Source organism: Thalassophryne amazonica, chromosome 23 (assembly GCF_902500255.1).
Source record: "Thalassophryne amazonica chromosome 23, fThaAma1.1, whole genome shotgun sequence".
In the NCBI taxonomy this organism is placed as follows: domain Eukaryota; kingdom Metazoa; phylum Chordata; class Actinopteri; order Batrachoidiformes; family Batrachoididae; genus Thalassophryne; species Thalassophryne amazonica.
The window spans coordinates 6,907,132-6,929,651 of NC_047125.1; the positions used below are offsets into that span (position 1 = coordinate 6,907,132).

The following is a 22,520-nucleotide window of genomic DNA, read 5'->3' on the forward strand; positions in this document are numbered from 1 at the left end:
GGTAATTTGCTATTGGATGCTGTATGGTCACCGTGGTTTACTGTTGAATAATGTGCAGTCGTGGTTTGCTTCTGAATACCACATGGTCTTGGCAGTTAGTCATTGAATACCGCACAGTCGTGGCAGTTTGCTATTTCATACAATACAGTCGGTGCAATTTGTTCTTGAATGCATTCCGGTCTCAGCAGTTTGTGCTTGAATACTGTACAATCATGGTGGTTTGCTATTTTATACCATACCGGCGTCATTATGGTTTGCTATTGGATGCAGCAAATCATGGCGGTTTGCTGTTTTATATCGTACAGTCAGGACTGTTTGCTATGTTATACAGTACGGTCGTGACGTTTTGCTGTTGGATGCCTTACGGTGACAGCGGTTTGCAGATTGATGCTATCCGGCCTTGGCAACTTGCTCTCAAATACTGTACAATCATGGCGGTTTGCTATTTCATACCATACTGTCTTGACATTTTGCTATTGGATGCAGTAAGTCATGGCAGTTTGCTACTGGATGCCAAATGGTTGTGGCGGTTTGCTATTTTATACAGTACGGTCGTGATGGTTTGTTGTTGGATGCCTTATGGGAACAGTGGTTTGCAGTTGGATGATATTCGGTCTCAGCAATTTGCTCTTGAATACTGTACAATCATGGCGGTTTGCTATTTTATACCATACCAGCATATTGACGGTTTGCTATTGGATGCAGTAAGTCATGGCTGTTTGCTATTTTATCCCATACAGTCAGAGCTGTTTGCTATTTTATCCCATACAGTCAGAGCTGTTTGCTATTTTATCCCATACAGTCAGAGCTGTTTGCTATTTTATCCCATACAGTCAGAGCTGTTTGCTATTTTATACAGTATGGTTGTGACCTTTTGTTGTAGGATGCCTTACAGGGACAGCGGTTTTCAGTTGGATGCTATCCAGTCTCAGCAATTTGCTCTCGAATTCTGTACAATCATAGCCGTTTGCTCTTTCATACCATACCATCTTGACAGTTTCCTACTGGATGCAGTACAGTCACGGCATTTTGCTATTGGATACCAAAAGCTCGTGGCAGTTTGTTATTTTATGCCATACGGTCATGCAGTCGTCGTCCAGTTTATACTACGGGGTATATTTTGGACTCAGCTAGAGTATACCCAGTATAGTTTGGTAGATGAATTAATCTAGCCTGCTAAACCATCTTTTTGCAAAGTTCACGAGTCGTTTTGTTTTTGTAAATGGCCTCCTTGCCAGACATCTTTGTGTTCATACTCTGACAGTGACTGATTTACATTTATTGAGTTGTGACCATTCACACTTTGAGTCACATTTGTAGTGGTTATAGCCCAATCACTGCACCAACAACCTTCAGATGCTTTGAGGTAAGTTAAGGAGTGTCACATAGTGTTCAAGGTAATGCCATAATACTAACTAGGTATAAGAGATGTAGTAAAACACTAAAGTTATGAGTGTCGTGGGACCTTGATGACTCTCAGGTGACATCAGTGTCAATGACCATTGAGGTCAAACAACTAGGCCTTAGGAATTACTTACTAACCACAAGGTCTTGAAATTACTGTTGGACTTTGACACCTCTGTGTTTTTGATTTGGCCAACTGTTGTGCAGAGAAAGAACCTGTCTTCTGAAGTGCTTGTTATTTGTAATTTTACACCTATGCACAGTAGTGTATAGAGGTATTGTCTTCGGTCTGGTGTCCATGTGTGTGAACAACATAACTCAAAGAATTTTGATCTCATTCAGGCCAAACTTGGGTGACCTTGAAAAGCCAAACCCACATATGGGTTTTCAAGGTATTGGGGACCTCTACACCTACTGATTACCATTAAACACTAATATGAAGTCCTATATTACTTTGTAATTGGTTACCTAAGCTTTGACTTTGGTAACCTTGAAAGTTCAAACTCAAGGCCTGTTTAACTCAAATATTTTGGAGCCAGTGTGGATGAAATATGATGGAAGTGGGTGTTGTTCTCTCTCAGAGCCTCTTTTACTGTATTTGTTAATTTTTTTAAAGAAAATATACCAAATTGATTATTTTTTCTTGCTTTATTCTACCTTGGACAAGGCACTTCAACTTTATTGTCCTAGTTCACCCAGTTGTAAATGGGTACCAGCCTTGGCTGGGGAAGCAACCTGTGGTGGACTGTTGTCCCATCCATGAGGAATCTTAGACTCTCATCCGCTTCCCTCTGTGGAATCTGGGACTAAACACGGCGCCAATAGGCCTCAGGGCCTGTGTTGGACTTACTTACTTAACCAAGCTATCTTTAATTTCAGCAATGCCTGTCCTTTTTTCTTGACAGTGCACGGTGTGTCCAGAGATGCTGGAAGTCTGAAGGGAGCTCAGTCAACGCCTGAGGAAAGCTTCCCAACAGGTAACGAGGCGGCGTCATCCATCACAAGAATGACATCAAGTACTTTCTGTCCAATTGTATCACTTTTCCCTTTTTAATGTCCTACTCATGAATATCTTTGACATCTGAATACCTGTGTTAAGGAAGTGCAGCTGTTTCTAGGCATTGTTGATGGTTTCTTATTCAGTAGTAACTGGGTTGGAGAACATTTTGCGAGTAATTTACTAACAATAATTGCACACATGATAGCGGGTAATAACACGATGTAGGCAGCAGATTTTGTGTGTGTTAATGGCCGTAAGCACAAATGATATTCAGTCAACCACCTGCATCTATAGTTATGCATAAACTATTTCAGACATAAAAGAGCAGAACTGTGATCCACTTGTTATGCATGGAGACTTTTATTCGTATCAAAGCAAGAACAATGTAAACGCGTGATATACAGATGCAATCAAACCCGCTAAATTTCCTTTTGATCAATCTTATCGTGTGTGCTCAAGTCACCTATTTATATTTTCAACACCCACAATTTTGCATACTCGAGTAGACACACTCCAAATCGAACATATTTTGGCACAATTTTTACACCGGATGCCATTCCTGAGGCAACGGCAGCTGTACATGGAGGACGGGGTGTGAGTGGCCTTGACCTGGGAGCCTTCTGTTTTGGAGGTAAGCAGACTAGATGAAGAGGATGAAGACTGTAAAGACACCTTAACCAGGTAAATTATCAATGGAACCATGGAAGAAAAAATTTGAAAGGTAAATATGGAGGTGGATGGAAGGGGTAAAGGAAGTCTTAAAAGAGAAGGAGATTCAGGACTGGACTGGATTGTATGGGGACAAAGTCCATCAGAAGTCCAGTCCATCAGATCATGTAGACCTGGAAAAACAAAGCCAAAGAAGAACAAACCCAAATTCAGAAGAAAACATTGAAACTTGATTGGAAAATGTGACCGTCTAATGTGGTTTATACCTTGAACCTTAGGGTTTCTGTTTATGAAGTCATTTATTAATCTTACTTTTATACCTTGAATCTTAGGGTTTCTGTTTATGAAGTAATTTATTAATCTCACTGAGTTACACGGTATCAACTCTGACGGAGCAGAACATTAGTACATTCTTGCTAGTGAGGCAACAACTGTGGTGCTGTGGAAAATTACAACAATTTCATCAACTGACATCCAGACAAACACCTTCAACCCATCAGATGAGTGAAAAATCAGAGTGTGTGGGTTTGCAGTTGTCCTGGATCAAGACTAGAATCCCGTCTTTCAATGGCATCCTGGACTCAGCCATCTGAAGTGTATCTGTGCTGGTAAGATGAACTTGAAGAGAGATTAATTCATCTCAGCAGTGACATTCCTGACTCTTGGTGAGGAGACACATGTGAAGAGCTCATGGAGTCATGAGGTTGCTGGATTGAGGTGTTTGCCGATACCTTTACAGGAGAACAAAAGTCCGAGTCTTTTGGGACGAGGTACATTCAGTGTTCTTGTATGGTTGTAAGACCTGGGCCCATATTCACAAATCCCCCAAATCCAAAGAGTTGCTTCAAAGTTGACAAACTGTTAGGAGAAGGAAGGAGGACTTAAAAGAGACTAAAACCCCTTTCACACCAGTCCAATGTAGAGTTGCATAATGTGGCGTACCGACTATGCCGAGCTCATGCATATGTGCTCATATGTGGCAATATGCTGAGGAACACAAAAGTGTGCACGAAATGCCTGCAAAAAAAAATACACTGTTTTTGCGGGCATTCGGCATAGAACACTGTGTCCAGTCTATGCAGCAAGTCTACATAACACTGCGCTACTGTACACCAAGCCTCCACAATTGTACGCTACCCTACGCCAGTCCGGTGAAAAATCCTTTAGGTTTTTTTATCAGTACATTGCAAGATGTTATTCATTCCGCTGGACTCTGCTGAACTTTGCTGGCAGTGAAGCTTCAAAACCACAGAAGAAGAAGGGCAGGCCAAAGCTCCCCCCAACTCTCAACATATGCAGCCATTCCTGTGTAATAGATACACAGCACAACAAAACTCTATGCAGGCCCGGTGTGAAAGGGCTTTTGGAGTTTCTGAATCAGAAGAAAAAATGGCCAGCAGACAAAACGTCAGAAGATATATGCTCCAGACAATAGATAACAGCGAGTTATTAAAATGCAACAGATTAGATCACAGCACAACAATGCCATAATTGTTGTGTGGGCCGCCAGAAGAGGAGGTACTGCTTGCCCACCACCAGAGGGCGCCCTGCCTGAAGTGCGGGCTTCAGGCACGAGAGGGCGCTGCCGCCCCACAAGAGCGGCTGGGGTGACAGCTGTCACTCATCGGCTATGACAGCTGTCACCAATCATCTGCTCCTCACCCCTAATAAAAGCAGGACGACACCTCCACCACGTCGCCGAGATATCGTTCTACCAAGGAGGTAACGTTCTCAGCCTGAGTGTTATCACTACTAACGTTGTTTCAGTGAATACGTTGTTGCAGCTGTTTTCCTGAGGAACCGGCGTATGCCGCGACTGCTTCGCTCTGCATCCCGCCAGTTAAGTGATTGACAGTAGCTACACGAGTGTAGATGAGAGGTGGAGGTGGAATAACCTCCATACTTGTTACAGGGTGTACACACTCCCACACCTGACTGTTTTTGCTCTTCGCCAGCAGTACCAGATCCGACACGCGGAGACAGTGGCCACCTGGGGACTTGGAACTTGGCGGCTCCAGTATTCTCCTGGTTTGGTGGCGGAGGAAATTGTGTGGTTCCGGTTCTTCTCCAGACGGACGTCTCCTATCGTCGAGCCTGCCCACACGACACCTTGATTGATTCTGTATTCGTTCTATAATCTGCTGTGTGTAGTTGTGGCATTCACAACAGTAAAGTGTTCATATTTGACTTCTTCTATTGTCCGTTCATTTGCGCCCCGTGTTGTGGGTCCGTGTCACTACACTTTCACAACAGGATATCTCGGCCACCTCGTCATGGACTCCGAGGGGCGTCACCCAGCAGTTGAACAGCCAATGGGAGAGCAGGGTGCACAGGCGTCTGCAGGAGGCGTGATTGGTGAGTTGCAGCACATCCTCACCGCCTTTACTGCTCGGTTGGATCAGATGACCGAGCAAAACATCCTCCTGAACCGCAGGGTGGAGGCTCTCTCCGCACAGGTGGCAGTGAGCGCTCAGGGCGCTGCTGCAGCTTCCCCTCCTGCTGACCCTGTGCAGGATATAAACGTTCCACTGGTCGTTCAACGACCCCTCCCACCATCCCCTGAAGCATACATAAGCCCCCCAGAGCTGTACGGAGGTTGTGTGGAGACGTGCGCGGACTTTCTTATGCAGTGTTCGCTCGTCTTTGCACAACGTCCCGTCATGTATGCGTCTGATGCTAGTAAAGTAGCTTATGTGATTAATTTGCTTCGAGGAGAGGCACGCGCTTGGGCTACGGCGCTTTGGGAGCAAAATTCACGGCTCCTTCATACGTACACTGGGTTTGTGAGGGAGTTCAAAACCGTGTTTGACCACCCTAACAGGGGAGAGACCGCTTCAACTGTGCTGCTGTCAATGAGACAGGGACGCCGGAGCGCAGCCGCTTATGCAGTCGACTTCCGCATTGCGGCTGCGAGGTCCGGCTGGAATAACGCTGCGCTCCGCGCCGCCTTCGTAAACAGACTGTCGTCGGTCCTGAAGGAGCACCTGGTGGCTAAGGACGAACCGCGGGAATTAGATGGGCTTATCGACCTCGTTATACGGTTAGACAGTTGGTTGGAGGAACGCCATTGGGAATGAGACGAGGGGTGTGGCCGGGCACGCGCCGTCCCTCTTCGTTCCGGGTCCGAAAAAGGTCCGCCCTTCCCACGCTCCACGGCCTCTACACTCCGTGTGGCTACAGCTCCCCCTGCTGACGAAGCTATGGACACGAGCAGGGCCACATTCAGACCACCGAATAGACAGAGGAGGCTCGCCCACTCCCCGATGGGAGCAGGTTTCTTTTTTGTGGGCAAGAAAGATGGCGGTCTTCGTCCATGCATTGATTATCGGGGGCTGAACGAGATCACGGTTCGCAACCGATACCCATTGCCTTTGTTAGATTCGGTGTTCACCCCCCTGCATGGAGCCAAAATATTCACAAAGCTGGATCTTAGGAACGCATATCACCTGGTTCGGGTCCGGAAGGGAGACGAGTGGAAGACAGCATTCAACACCCCGTTAGGTCATTTTGAGTACCTGGTCATGCCGTTCAGCCTCACTAACGCCCCCGCGACGTTCCAAGCTTTGGTAAATGATGTCTTGCGGGACTTCCTGCACCGATTCGTCTTCGTATATCTGGACGATATACTCATTTTTTCTCTGGACCCTGAGACTCATGTCCGACATGTACGTCAGGTCCTGCAGCGGTTGTTGGAGAACCGGCTGTTTGTGAAGGGCGAGAAGTGGGAGTTTCACCGCACCTCTTTGTCCTTCCTGGGGTTTATCATCTCCTCCAACTCCGTCGCCCCGGATCCGGCCAAGGTTGCGGCGATGACAGACTGGCCCCAACCTACGAGCCGTAGGAAGCTGCAACAGTTCCTCGGCTTCGCAAATTTTTACAGGAGGTTCATTAAGGGGTATAGTCAGGTAGTTAGCCCCCTGACAGCCCTGACCTCACCAAAGATTCCCTTCACCTGGTCGGATCGGTGCGATGCCGCGTTCAGGGAGTTGAAACAGCACTTCTCGACTGCACCTGTCTTGGTGCAGCCCGATCCCAGTCGCCAGTTTGTGGTTGAAGTGGACGCCTCTGACTCAGGGATAGGAGCCGTGCTATCCCAGAGTGGAGAGAACGATAAGGTTCTTCACCTGTGTGCCTATTTTTTCCGCAGGTTGACCCCAGCAGAACGGAACTATGACGTGGGCAATCGAGAACTCCTTGTGGTGAAAGAGGCTCTTGAGGAGTGGAGACATCTGTTGGAGGGAGCGTCAGTGCCATTCACGGTTTTTACTGACCACCGGAACCTGGAGTATATCAGGGCCACCAGGCGGCTGAACCCCAGGCAAGCCCACTGGTCACTGTTCTTCGGCCGTTTTGACTTCCGGATCACCTACCGCCCCGGGACCAAGAACCAGAGGTCGGATGCCTTGTCCCGGGTGCATGAAAATGAAGTCAAAACCGAGCTGTCGGATCCACCGGAGCCCATCGTACCGGAGTCCGCTATCGTGGCTACCCTTACCTGGGACGTGGAGAAGACCATCCGGGAGGCCCTGGCACGGAGCCCGGACCCCGGAACAGGGCCAAAGAACAGACTTTACATCCCACCAGAGGCCAGGGCTGCCGTCCTGGACTTCTGTCACGGTTCCAAGCTCTCCTGCCACCCAGGGGTGCAATGGACCGTGGCAGTGGTCCGGCAGCGCTTCTGGTGGGCGTCCCTGGAGGCTGACGTCCGGGAATACATCCAGGCCTGCACCACCTGCGCCAGGGGCAAGGCGGACCACCAAAAGGCACAGGGACTCCTTCAGCCGCTTCCTGTGCCTCATCGCCCCTGGTCCCACATCGTTCTGGATTTCGTCACGGGCCTCCCGCCGTCCCGGGGGTACACCACCATCCTCACGATAGTGGACCGGTTCTCCAAGGCGGCCCACTTCGTGGCCCTCCCGAAGCTCCTGTCGGCCCAGGAGACAGCGGACCTCCTGGTCCACCATGTCGTACGTCTGCATGGGATACCAACAGACATCGTCTCAGATCGTGTTCCCCAGTTTTCCTCGCAGGTTTGGAGGAGTTTCTGCCGGGAGCTGGGGGCCACCGTGAGCCTCTCGTCTGGGTATCACCCACAGACCAACGGACAGGCAGAACGGGCTAACCAAGAGCTGGAGCAGGCCCTGCGCTGTACGACATCCGCACACCCGACGGCTTGGAGTGAACACCTGGCCTGGATCGAGTATGCGCATAACAGCCAAGTGTCCTCTGCCACCGGCCTCTCCCCATTCGAGGTGTGTCTGGGGTACCAGCCCCCTTTGTTTCCTGTGGTGGAGGGAGAGGTCGGTGTGCCCTCGGTCCAGGCCCACCTGCGGAGATGCCGTCGGGTGTGGCGCACTGCCCGTTCGGCCTTGTTGAGGGCCCGGACGAGGGCGAAGACCGCCGACGGTCCCCGGCCCCCGCATATCAATCAATCAATCAACTTTTTTCTTATATAGCGCCAAATCACAACAAACAGTTGCCCCAAGGCGCTCCACATTGCAAGGCAAGGCCATACAATAATTATGAAAAAAAAAAAATCAGCCCGGGCAGGAGGTGTGGCTATCTACGAGGGACATCCCCCTCCAGGTCGATTCCCCCAAACTCAAGGACTCAAGGAGCGGTACATTGGGCCCTATAAGATCCTCAAGATCCTCAGTCCCGCCGCAGTGAGGCTCCAACTCCCGGCTTCACTGCGGATCCATCCGGTGTTTCACGTGTTGAGACTCAAACCACATCACACCTCACCCCTCTGTACACCCGGCCCGGCACCGCCTCCTGCCCGTATCATCGACGGGAAGCCAGCTTGGACAGTGCACCGGCTCCTGGATGTTCGTCGAATGGGCCGGGATTTCCAGTATTTGGTGGACTGGGAGGGGTATGGACCCGAACAATGCTCCTGGGTGAAGAGGAGCTTCATCCTGGACCCGGCCCTCCTGGCCGATTTTTACCATCGCCACCCGGACAAGCCTGGTCGGGCGTCAGGAGGCGCCCGTTGAGGGGAGGGTCCTGTTGTGTGGGCCACCAGAAGAGGAGGTACTGCTGGCCCACCACCAGAGGGTGCCCTGCCTGAAGTGCGGGCTTCAGGCACAAGAGGGCGCTGCCACCCCACAAGAGCGGCTGGGGTGACAGCTGTCACTCATTGGCACTGACAGCTGTCACCAATCATCTGCTCCTCACCCCTAATAAAAGCAGGACGACACCTCCACCACGTCGCCGAGATATCGTTCTACCAAGGAGGTAACGTTCTCAGCCTGAGTGTTATCACTACTAACGTTGTTTCAGTGAATACGTTGTTGCAGCTGTTTTCCTGAGGAACCGGCGTATGCTGCGACTGCTTCGCTCTGCATCCCGCCAGTTAAGTGATTGACAGTAGCTACACAAGTGTGGATGAGAGGTGGAGGTGGAATAACCACCATACTTGTTACGGGGTGTACACACTCCCACACCTGACTGTTTTTGCTCTTCGCCAGCAGTACCAGATCCGACACGCGGAGACGGTGGCCACCTGGGGACTTGGAACTTGGCGGCTCCAGTATTCTCCTGGTTTGGTGGCGGAGGAAATCGTGTGGTTCCGGTTCTTCTCCAGACGGACGTCTCCTATCGTCGAGCCTGCCCACACGACACCTTGATTGATTGATTCTGTATTCGTTCTATAATCTGCTGTGTGTAGTTGTGGCAGTCACAACAGTAAAGTGTTCATATTTGACTTCTTCTATTGTCCGTTCATTTGCGTCCCCTGTTGTGGGTCCGTGTCACTACACTTTCACAACAATAATGCCAGAAAAGAAAGTCATTGATCATCCATCTAGGCTTCTTGGTTCTTGAGGTATTTAAAGGAATCTCTTAAATCTAATCACCCTTAGATATCTGTCCAAGTAAAATTTACAAGTTCGAAGGAAATCCATCTACCTATTTTTGAGTTAACTTGTCCATAGACTCTTGCACGCCAATGAAGACAATACCCTGCTTGCCACTTCTTCATGGTACAGGCTAATGACAGCACTTTCAGAACTTCATATTGTGTCATAGTTCATTTCCTTTCCACTGGATGATCACACCTTATAGGCTCAGAAAATGGTATTTATGAATATAGCAGGCTTCCCCAGTATTTTCAGAGTAACTGATTGAACCTACGTTGGAGTTATTGCACTGTCCAAAAATGGGGAAGTTTCTGTGAATAGAAAGAGGTGCCACAGGACAAACGTTTTTCCTCATTAATGACAAATACATAAATTGGTCCTGTATCACTCTCAAGACGCATAGCTTGTAGTTTTTATTTTAAGTAAGGAATTCGCAGAGGGGACTCCTTATGAACGGGCCCCGGACTCTACCCAGTGACCAAAGGCTGTGGCGGGATGTCTTTGGTAGAAGTTTCCTTGGTCACCTTTGGAATTTCTTTGTTTTAAACTGTTTCTTCGTGAGACCCAGTTGAGGCATGCCAGTACTACTTGCATTTTGAGGGAACATCAGCAACAACATTTGGCCAAGCGGTGTGCTTGTCTTGGGTATGATGCAACACACAGGGACCTCAGTGTTGAGGACCTCAGCAACTGGAAAAGGCCAAGCGCAGACTCATGTACCATCATACATGGGTACTTTCGGAAGGTATGGATGGGCCAGTTGTCTACCTGAGTGGCTACCATCTGCTTCTGCACTGTATTGAGTAGCATCTCTGTCCAGAACTAGCGCCTGTTCCCTGACCAAACCTGACCTAGTAGATGGTAATGTAACTGAAAGCTCAATACCTGCTTTTTCTTTATTTGGTGATTATTGCAGTTTTATAATAATGAAGCATTGAAGCTGTGGTGTGGTTTGTGTTCAGTTCTGCCCATGCTGCTGGCTGTGGTCAAGGGTCCTGTCCATGTTCCTGCAGACGACAAGATACAGGAAATGCTCAGAAGGAAACTGTGCATTCTGCAGGGGGATAACACTGAGCTCAATGCTTTATTCATGGTACAGTCCATCACACACACATTTATACATCCCACTTTTGACAAATGAGCTTCTTTAAGTCAGATACTTAAATTAAAATCTTGAATGGCTTGAGTGGCTCTCACTGTGGTATTGTATCACTTCCAGTTCCGGAGCACAGTGGTGTTTTGCTGTATCTGTTAGCTGTTTAATCTGCGCAGTTAGATTGATCTAGTTAACTAGATAACAATTTGTTTCACAGTGTAATCTTCACGTGCCTTAACTAAAGCACTCTCTCTCTGCTGAATCACCTCTAAATTATTTACACATTATTCACTTTGTGTGTTTTTAGGAATCCACTAGCTTAGCGCAGCTACTAGCTCTTAGCCGGTTTAGCATGGGGGCTTCTCCTGTCTCTCCCGCACTTTTCTGCTCTGGGTGTGAAATGTTTAGTTATTCCTCGGCCTCATTTAACAGTAATGGTACTTGTAATAAGTGTAGCTTATTCGTAGCTTTGGAGGCCAGGCTGGGCAAATTGGAGACTCGGCTCCGCACCGTGGAAAATCCTACAGCTAGCCAGGCCCCTGTAGTCAGTGCGGACCAAGGTAGCTTAGCCGCCGTTAGTTCCCCTCCGGCAGATCCCGAGCAGCCGGGAAAGCAGGCCGACTGGGTGACTGTGAGGAGGAAGCGTAGTTCTAAACAGAAGCCTCGTGTACACCGCTAACCCGTTCACATTTCTAACTGTTTTTCCCCACTCGGCGACACACCTGCCGAGGAACAAACTCTGGTTATTGGCGACTCTGTTTTGAGAACTGTGAAGTTAGCGACACCAGCAACCATAGTCAATTGTCTTCCGGGGGCCAGAGCAGGCGACATTGAAGGAAATTTGAAACTGCTGGCTAAGGCTAAGCGTAAATTTGGTAAGATTGTAATTCACGTCGGCAGTAATGACACCCGGTTACGCCAATCGGAGGTCACTAAAATTAACATTGAATCGGTGTGTAACGTTGCAAAAACAATGTCGGACTCTGTAGTTTTCTCTGGGCCCCTCCCCAATCGGACCGGGAGTGACATGTTTAGCCGCATGTTCTCCTTGAATTGCTGGCTGTCTGAGTGGTGTCCAAAAAATGAGGTGGGCTTCATAGATAATTGGCAAAGCTTTTGGGGAAAACCTGGTCTTATTAGGAGAGACGGCATCCATCCCACTTTGGATGGAGCAGCTCTCATTTCTAGAAATCTGGCCAATTTCTTAAATCCTCCAAACCGTGACTATCCAGGGTTGGGACCAGGAAGCAGAGTTGTAGTCTTACACACCTCTCTGCAGCTTCTCTCCCCCTGCCATCCCCTCATTACCCCATCCCCGTAGAGACAGTGCCTGCTCCCAGACCACCAATAACCAGCAAAAATCTATTTAAGCATAAAAATTCAAAAAGAAAAAATAATGTAGCACCTTCAACTGCACCACAGACTAAAACAGTTAAATGTGGTCTATTAAACATTAGATCTCTCTCTTCTAAGTCCCTGTTAGTAAATGATATAATAATTGATCAACATATTGATTTATTCTGCCTTACAGAAACCTGGTTACAGCAGGATGAATATGTTAGTTTAAATGAGTCAACACCCCTGACTCACACTAACTGTCAGAACGCTCGTAGCACGGGCCGAGGCGGAGGATTAACAGCAATCTTCCACTCCAGCTTATTAATTAATCAAAAACCCAGACAGAGCTTTAATTCATTTGAAAGCTTGACTCTTAGTCTTGTCCATCCAAATTGGAAGTCCCAAAAAACAGTTTTATTTGTTGTTATCTATCGTCCACCTGGTCGTTACTGTGAGTTTCTCTGTGAATTTTCGGACCTTTTGTCTGACTTAGTGCTTAGCTCAGATAAGATAATTATAGTGGGCGATTTTAACATCCACACAGATGCTGAGAATGACAGCCTCAACACTGCATTTAATCTATTGTTAGACTCGATTGGCTTTGCTCAAAATGTAAATGAGTCCACCCACCACTTTAATCATACCTTAGATCTTGTTCTGACTTATGGTATGGAAATTGAAGACTTAACAGTATTCCCTGAAAACCCCCTTCTGTCTGATCATTTCTTAATAACATTTACATTTACTCTGATGGACTACCCAGCAGTGGGGAATAAGTTTCATTACAGTAGAAGTCTTTCAGAAAGTGCTGTAACTAGGTTTAAGGATATGATTCCTTCTTTATGTTCTCCAGTGCCATATACCAACACAGGGCAGAGTAGCTACCTAAACTCTGTGAGTGAGATAGATTATCTCGTCAATAGTTTTATATCCTCTTTGAGGACAACTTTGGATGCTGTAGCTCCTCTGAAAAAGAGAGCTTTAAATCAGAAGTGCCTGACTCCGTGGTATAACTCACAAACTCGCAGCTTAAAGCAGATAACCCGTAAGTTGGAGAGGAAATGGCGTCTCACTAATTTAGAAGATCTTCACTTAGCCTGGAAAAAGAGTCTGTTGCTCTATAAAAAAGCCCTCCGTAAAGCTAGGACATCTTACTATTCATCACTAATTGAAGAAAATAAGAACAACCCCAGGTTTCTTTTCAGCACTGTAGCCAGGCTGACAAAGAGTCAGAGCTCTATTGAGCCGAGTATTCCTTTAACTTTAACTAGTAATGACTTCATGACTTTCTTTGCTAATAAAATTTTAACTATTAGAGAAAAAACTACTCATAACCATCCCAAAGACATATCGTTCTCTTTGGCTGCTTTCACTGATGCCGGTATTTGGTTAGACTCTTTCTCTCCAATTGTTCTGTCTGAGTTATTTTCATTAGTTACTTCCTCCAAACCATCAACATGTCTGTTAGACCCCATTCCTACCAGGCTGCTCAAGGAAGCCCTTCCATTAATTAATGCTTCGGTCTTAAATATGATCAATCTATCTTTATTAGTTGGCTATGTACCACAGGCTTTTAAGGTGGCAGTAATTAAACCATTACTTAAAAAGCCATCACTTGACCCAGCTATCTTAGCTAATTATAGGCCAATCGCCAACCTTCCTTTTCTCTCAAAAATTCTTGAAAGGGTAGTTGTAAAACAACTAACTGATCATCTGCAGAGGAATGGTCTATTTGAAGAGTTTCAGTCAGGGTTTAGAATTCATCATAGTACAGAAACAGCATTAGTGAAGGTTACAAATGATCTTCTTATGGCCTCAGACAGTGGACTCATCTTGTACTTGTTCTGTTAGACCTCAGTGCTGCTTTTGATACTGTTGACCATAAAATTGTATTACAGAGATTAGAGCATGCTATAGGTATTAAAGGTACTGTGCTGCAGTGGTTTGAATCATATTTATCTAATAGATTACAATTTGTTCATGTAAATGGGGAATCGTCTTCACAGACTAAGGTTAATTATCGAGTTCCACAAGGTTCTGTGCTAGGACCAATTTTATTCACTTTATACATGCTTCCCTTAGGCAGTATTATTAGACAGCATTGCTTAAATTTTCATTGTTACGCAGATGATACCCAGCTTTATCTATCCATGAAGCCAGAGGACACACACCATTTAGCTAAACTGCAGGATTGTCTTACAGACATAAAGACATGGATGACCTCTGATTTCCTGGTTTTAAACTCAGATAAAACTGAAGTTATTGTACTTGGCCCCAGAAATCTTAGAAACATGGTGTCTAACCAGATCCTTACTCTGGATGGCATTACCCTGACCTCTAGTAATACTGTGAGAAATCTTGGAGTCATTTTTGATCAGGATATGTCATTCAATGCGCATATTAAACAAATATGTAGGACTGCTTTTTTGCATTTGCGCAATATCTCTAAAATTAGAAAGGTCTTGTCTCATAGTGATGCTGAAAAAATAATTTATGCATTTATTTCCTCTAGGCTGGACTATTGTAATTCATTATTATCAGGTTGTCCTAAAAATTCCCTGAAAAGCCTTCAGTTAATTCAAAATGCTGCAGCTAGAGTACTGACAGGGACTAGAAGGAGAGAGCATATTTCACCCGTATTGGCTTCTCTTCATTGGCTTCCTGTTAATTCTAGAATAGAATTTAAAATTCTTCTTCTTACTTATAAGGTTTTGAATAATCAGGTCCCATCTTATCTTAGGGACCTCATAGTATCATATCACCCCAATAGAGCGCTTCGCTCTCAGACTGCAGGCTTACTTGTAGTTCCTAGGGTTTTTAAGAGTAGAATGGGAGGCAGAGCCTTCAGCTTTCAGGCTCCTCTCCTCTGGAACCAGCTCCCAATTCGGATCAGGGAGACAGACACCCTCTGTACTTTTAAGATTAGGCTTAAAACTTTCCTTTTTGCTAAAGCTTATAGTTAGGGCTGGATCAGGTGACCCTGAACCATCCCTTAGTTATGCTGCTATAGACTTAGACTGCTGAGGGGTTCCCATGATGCACTGTGTGTTTCTTTCTCTTTTTGCTCTGTATGCACCATTCTGCATTTAATCATTAGTGATTGATCTCTGCTCCCCTCCACAGCATGTCTTTTTCCTGGTTCTCTCCCTCAGCCCCAACCAGTCCCAGCAGAAGGCTGGCCCTCCCTGAGCCTGGTTCTGCTGGAGGTTTCTTCCTGTTAAAAGGGAGTTTTTCCTTCCCACTGTCGCCAAGTGCTTGCTCACAGGGGGTCGTTTTGACCGTTGGGGTTTTTCCGTAATTATTGTATGGCTTTGCCTTGCAATATAAAGCGCCTTGGGGCAACTGTTTGTTGTGATTTGGCGCTATATAAATTAAATTGATTTGATTTGATTTGAATAAAAGAGCTGGATTCCAATAAGGCCTCCTTTTTGTCTCAGTTCCTGGCTTTGCTACGGGTTGGCTCTCCTTTCAAAGATGAACTTTTCAAGTTCAAATTAATACAGGTCAAGATGGGAGAAGAACATTAGGAGGAGTGCAGGGCCTCAGCTTGGCTGCTGACCATAGCTCGTTATTTGCAGCTGAAGGGAACTAAGGACAACAGTAAGGTCATATTTGGTTTTAACACTTGATTGTGCCAAGCAAGGGGTTATGTTGGAACTCACGCTCCTTGGAAGACTAAAAGAGCCTAAATATCTAGAAAAAGTATCAGAGTGGCTGTCAGTCTAGATGGGTAGTGTGCTACTTGGACACAGACCTGGGACTCATAGCCCCTGGTTGGATCACCAGAGTGAACAGAAAAGTAAGTCCTATATAGACCCTTTGATGCTTGGGTCCAGATTTAACAACATGAAGCAGATGGGAGTCAATGACTACATTTACATTCCGTTAATATTTGGGTTAAGGTCAATATTCTGGTTTCTGAATCATTAGGAATAACCCGTTTACATGCTTAAGCAGACAGAGTTACTCCTGTATACATGGTCACTGGTATCATTTGGAATATCCCCATCTAAACAGCAACACATGGACAACATCCAGGTGCACGGAGAACGTCATGACGCAAATATGCATCATTTCTGTTTCTTCTTCCTCTTTCTACCGTCAATAAAAGACATTATATTCATGTCTTTCACGACTAATGAAGTATTCGGTTTCCTCCTCGCTCCAAAAGTGCGGTGCTGTGCTGCCGCGTCTGGATTTCCCCATGCTTGTTTACCTCTGCTTCTGTGGTGTCCGGTGGGTTGTGCGCACCGCATACAAGTAGTTGCCGTACTCAAAAGACCATAATTCTTTGTGGATAGGACATGCACAGAACACAAAATAATGTTCCTTTTTTATGGGGATATTGCGATGCGTGTTTATATCACCTGATATTCGGGTTAGAAAAGGAGTAACTCAGGCGTCATATTCGGGTTTTTAAAAACTGGAATATGAGCATATTCTGATTTTTGCGGGTGTTTACATGGCCGTGCGCAACCAGGTTATTGCTAATATTCCGGTTATGAAAGGGTTATTGGCTGTATGTAAATGTAGTCTATGACTCCGCTGGCATGGGACTCCAGACTGATGCAGGGTATTTTCCCAGCCAGTGTTGGTACCCATTTCCAGCTGGGTTGACTGGGACAATGCAGATTATGTGTCTTATCTAAGGACACAGACAGGTAGCCTGAACGGGAGTCAAACCCAGGTCTACATGTGGGCAGGCCATTTCTGTTTCCACAGAGCTACAGTACCTGCTCTATACCAGAGCATCTAGCTCAATGAATAACTTATCAGACAACCTTACCCTGGTGCCTAGCTCCAGAGGACCAGGGTAAGGTTGTCTGGTAATCTAACACCCAAAAGACTCTATCACTCTGGGTTCATCCCTGGTGATGTGTCAGAATTGCACCACCTTGTGTTTTTAAGAAACTAAAATAACCAACGTAACTGTTTAAGTGTCTCATCAATAGTTCTACAGCTATACATATTTAAATACCAAGTAGCGCAGTTGGATAAGGAGTTGGACATCCAATATGTAGACCTGGATTTGATTCTTGATCATGCTCCTTGTACGTGTCCTTGGCAAGATGCTTCATCTGCATGATTGATCTCAGTCCAATTAGCTGTAAATAGGTTTTGCCCTTGGTTGGGGAGTTACCCTGTGATGGACTGGCGTCCCATCCACTCATATGCTTCGTGCTATAAAATTTAGGGATAAGTACAGACGCCAATGGGCCTCTGTGCCTGTAGAGAACTTTGTCTGCGTCATTTATATGGGCAATCAATAAGAAAAAGGCTGCGGCACCTGTAACTCAGTTGCTTCGGACAGGTATAGAGCACTTTCGTGTGGGAGTTTGGCTCTGACACTGAACCTTAAAACTGCTCTTCTTTGGGGTTCATCAACCATTTGTGATATTTTGATGTAACAAAATGCAATATTACATAAAAGAATGCGCCATTTCTAGTTGTCCCAATGAATGTGTAAGAGACTTATTTGTTATTGTTGTGATGTCATCATTTGAATGAGTTCTAAGACCAGAATTAATAATCAATCAATAAATAATGGACAAATGTGTCTTCTCTCTCTGTAGGAGTTGTCTGCCCATCTTGTCTCCATCAACAGTGAGGAAAAGGTCATTTCTGTCACTTTCAGTACATTTGAGGAAATATGGAAGTTCACCACATATTACACAACAGGTATGTAGAACATAGGTTTGTGAGGACAACATCACCCTCAGTGTGGTTTAATATGCGTGTATTGTGCCACAGCGCAAAATGCAACTGCTGTCAGGAATCAACAGTTCAGGCAGAACGCTTGAAGTTACAGTGTCTTCTCTGATGGAAAATGTTGTTTCATTTGTACTTTACAAATACCATCTGTGTTAGTGGGTTAATTCCTCCAAATACGCCCATCATAATTCATTAGATTTGTCAGAATCCCCACCATTCATCACTGACAGGTCTTAGGGTGAATGTGCACCAACACTTTCTTCTTCAAAGTTTCAGTCCAGACACCCTGGAGAAGCATGTCCATGCAAAAGGACCTTGGGTCAGAAGTGGCCTGTGGACCACAAAATTAGCACTCCTCATTCAGGTGCTGCACAGGGTAGACATAACAAGATGTTATCCGACTAACCATCACGCAAGAACACATTTCTTAAGTTTTTTTAAACTGCACGTTGCCTTTAGCAGATGTCTGGTGTGAAACAGGATTTACTGGGAAACAGTTTTAACGGTGCCTATAGATTGTACGAACATTGTGAGAGCATTTCATAGAAAAAAGGCTCCAGCACAAAGTCAAAATCTGTGGAGGAGATGTCAGATTCTGACATCTGCCACCTTCTGTTACCTTAGATCTTGTTCTGACTTATGGTATGGAAATTGAAGACTTAACAGTATTCCCTGAAAACCCCCTTCTGTCTGATCATTTCTTAATAACATTTACATTTACCCTGATGGACTACCCAGCAGTGGGGAATAAGTTTCATTACAGTAGAAGTCTTTCAGAAAGTGCTGTAACTAGGTTTAAGGATATGATTCCTTCTTTATGTTCTCCAATGCCATATACCAACACAGGGCAGAGTAGCTACCTAAACTCTTGTGAGTGAGATAGATTATCTCGTGAATAGTTTTACATCCTCAGTAAAGACAACTTTGGATGCTGTAGCTCCTCTGAAAAAGAGAGCCTTAAATCAGAAGTGCCTGACTCCGTGGTATAACTCACAAACTCACAGCTTAAAGCAGATAACCCGTAAGTTGGAGAGGAAATGGCGTCTCACTAATTTAGAAGATCTTCACTTAGCCTGGAAAAAGAGTCTGTTGCTCTATAAAAAAGCCCTCCGTAAAGCTAGGATGGCTTACTACTCATCACTTATTGAAGAAAATAAGAACAACCCCAGGTTTCTTTTCAGCACTGTAGCCAGGCTGACAAAGAGTCAGAGCTCTATTGAGCCGAGTATTCCTTTAACTTTAACTAGGAATGACTTCATGACTTTCTTTGCTAATAAAATTTTAACTATTAGAGAAAAAAAATTAGTCATAACCATCCCAAAGACATATCGTTATCTTTGGCTGCTTTCAGTGATGCCGGTATTTGGTTAGACTCTTTCTCTCCGATTGTTCTGTCTGAGTTATTTTCATTAGTTACTTCCTCCAAACCATCAACATGTCTATTAGACCCCATTCCTACCAGGCTGCTCAAGGAAGCCCTACCATTAATTAATGCTTCGATCTTAAATATGATCAATCTATCTTTATTAGTTGGCTATGTACCACAGGTTTTTAAGGTGGCAGTAATTAAACCATTACTTAAAAAGCCATCACTTGACCCAGCTATCTTAGCTAATTATAGGCCAATCTCCAGCCTTCCTTTTCTCTCAAAAATTCTTGAAAGGGTAGTTGTAAAACAGCTAATTGATCATCTGCAGAGGAATGGTCTATTTGAAGAGTTTCAGTCAGGTTTTACAATTCATCATAGTACAGAAACAGCATTAGTGAAGGTTACAAATGATCTTCTTTTGGCTTCAGACAGTGGACTCATCTCTGTGCTTGTCCTGTTAGACCTCAGTGCTGCTAAACTTTTATTACAGAGATTAGAGCATGCCATAGGTATTAAAGGCACTGCGCTGCGGTGGTTTGAATCATATTTATCTAATAGATTACAATTTGTTCATGTAAATGGGGAATCTTCTTCACAGACTAAGGTTAATTATGGAGTTCCACAAGGTTCTGTGCTAGGACCAATTTTATTCACTTTATACATGCTTCCCTTAGGCAGTATTATTAGACAGCATTGCTTAAATTTTCATTGTTACGCAGATGATACTCAGCTTTATCTATCCATGAAGCCAGAGGACACACACCAATTAGCTAAACTGCAGGATTGTCTTACAGACATAAAGACATGGATGACCTCTAATTTCCTGCTTTTAAACTCAGATAAAACTGAAGTTATTGTACTTGGCCCCACAAATCTTAGAAACATGGTGTCTAACCAGATCCTTAGTCTGGATGGCATTACCCTGACCTCTAGTAATACTGTGAGAAATCTTGGAGTCATTTTTGATCAGGTTATGTCCTTCAATGCGCATATTAAGCAAATATGTAGGACTGCTTTTTTGCATTTGCACAATATCTCTAAAATTAGAAAGGTCTTGTCTCAGAGTGATGCTGAAAAACTAATTCATGCATTTATTTCCTCTAGGCTGGACTATTGTAATTCATTATTATCAGGTTGTCCTAAAAGTTCCCTGAAAAGCCTTCAGTTAATTCAAAATGCTGCAGCTAGAGTACTGACGGGGACTAGAAGGAGAGAGCATATTTCACCCATATTGGCCTCTCTTCATTGGCTTCCTGTTAATTCTAGAATAGAATTTAAAATTCTTCTTCTTACTTATAAGGTTTTGAATAATCAGGTCCCATCTTATCTTAGGGACCTCATAGTACCATATCACCCCAATAGAGCCCTTCGCTCTCAGACTGCAGGCTAACTTGTAGTTCCTAGGGTTTTTAAGAGTAGAATGGGAGGCAGAGCCTTCAGCTTTCAGGCTCCTCTCCTGTGGAACCAGCTCCCAATTCAGATCAGGGAGACAGACACCCTCTCTACTTTTAAGATTAGGCTTAAAACCTTCCTTTTTGCTAAAGCTTATAGTTAGGGCTGGATCAGGTGACCCTGAACCATCCCTTAGTTATGCTGCTATAGACTTAGACTACTGGGGGGTTCCCATGATGCACTGTGTGTTTCTTTCTCTTTTTGCTCTGTATGCACCACTCTGCATTTAATCATTAGTGATTGATCTCTGCTCCCCTCCACAGCATGTCTTTTTCCTGGTTCTCTCCCTCAGCCCCAACCAGTCCCAGCAGAAGACTGCCCCTCCCTGAGCCTGGTTCTGCTGGAGGTTTCTTCCTGTTAAAAGGGAGTTTTTCCTTCCCACTGTTGCCAAGTGCTTGCTCACAGGGGGTCGTTTTGACCGTTGGGGTTTTTCCGTAATTATTGTATGGCCTTGCCTTACAATATAAGGCGCCTTGGGGCAACTGTTTGTTGTGATTTGGCGCTATATAAATAAAATTGATTTGATTTGATTTGATTCTGTTGAACGCTCTGCTAACTTTAATGGAAGTGGGCAACAGTTGGATATTATTTAATATTGCTTTATTTCTGTTATTCAGCTGACTTCTGGTAAGTTTAGAATATAACGTAATGCTAAAATACCCTCGGCCATACGAGCACTGTGTTCTTTATAATTTGCAGTTGTTTAATTAAGAACCTATTGTCTTGTGTACAGTTTGGACGCATTCACATCAAATCATTATTTGTTCATGTTGTTCAAATCAAGGAATATTGGTAGATCACCCTCTGTGCATTTGCAGTTATTAATGAGACAAATTTAACTCCATAGGAAGTTAGCGAAAGTTTGCGTGCATGCTAACATCTGCAAAATGTCTTGTAAATGACTCCAGAGGTGTTATCAGGTTACAGAAACAGCGTTTTCAGTTTTAGAAGTGTTTATTTCTCGCTAGCTTTTACATAATATACCAGAAATGAAGCTGTATGTTGTGTGGGCTGCCAGAAGAGGAGGTACTGCTGGCCCACCACCAGAAGGCGCCCTGCCTGAAGTGCGGGCTTCAGGCACGAGAGGGCGCTGCCGCCTCAGGAACAAGCCGTGGTGACAGCTGTCACCCATCATCCGTGACAGCTGTCACTAATCAACACATCTGGTATAAAAGCAGGAAGACACCTCCACCAAACTGCCGAGATATCATCTTCATCTGGAGGTAATACTCTCAGCCCCTTTTGTGAGATCTATAAATCAATTATTGTGAGTGTTTGCAGGAGAACCGGTCGTTTTTGCGGAGGCTGTGCAAGACGGCGCTCCTTTTCATCTGAGACCGCTGCAACGTGTTGAGTGAGAGGTGGAGGTGGCATTCCCACCATTGTTACTGGGTGTTCACACACCCACCCTTTGACTGTCTTTTGCTTTCTGCCAGCAGTACCAGATCCGACACTCCGGGAAAGTGGCCACCTGGGGACTCCAGAACTTGGCGGCTCCAGTATTCCTCGGGTTCAGGTGGCGGTGGAAATCGTGTGGTTCCGGTTCATTTCCAGACGGGCATCTCCTATCGTCGAGCCTGCCCACACGACACCTTTATTAATTGACTGTTGCACATTCTG

The 22,520-nt window shown here is 45.2% G+C and overlaps 1 protein-coding gene across 2 annotated transcripts in view; it reads left to right on the top strand.

Annotated features, from left to right (window-relative positions):
• Window positions 1–22,520, top strand: part of LOC117504737 (SH3 domain and tetratricopeptide repeat-containing protein 1) — a 64,575-nt gene that overhangs the window by 705 nt on the left and 41,350 nt on the right. For both annotated transcript variants that reach the window (XM_034164234.1, XM_034164233.1), the window contains exons 2-4: window positions 2,310–2,381; window positions 10,896–11,026; window positions 17,941–18,046. In XM_034164234.1, coding sequence (XP_034020125.1) covers window positions 2,310–2,381; window positions 10,896–11,026; window positions 17,941–18,046 — 309 coding nt within the window. The remainder of the gene's footprint in view (window positions 1–2,309; window positions 2,382–10,895; window positions 11,027–17,940; window positions 18,047–22,520) is intronic.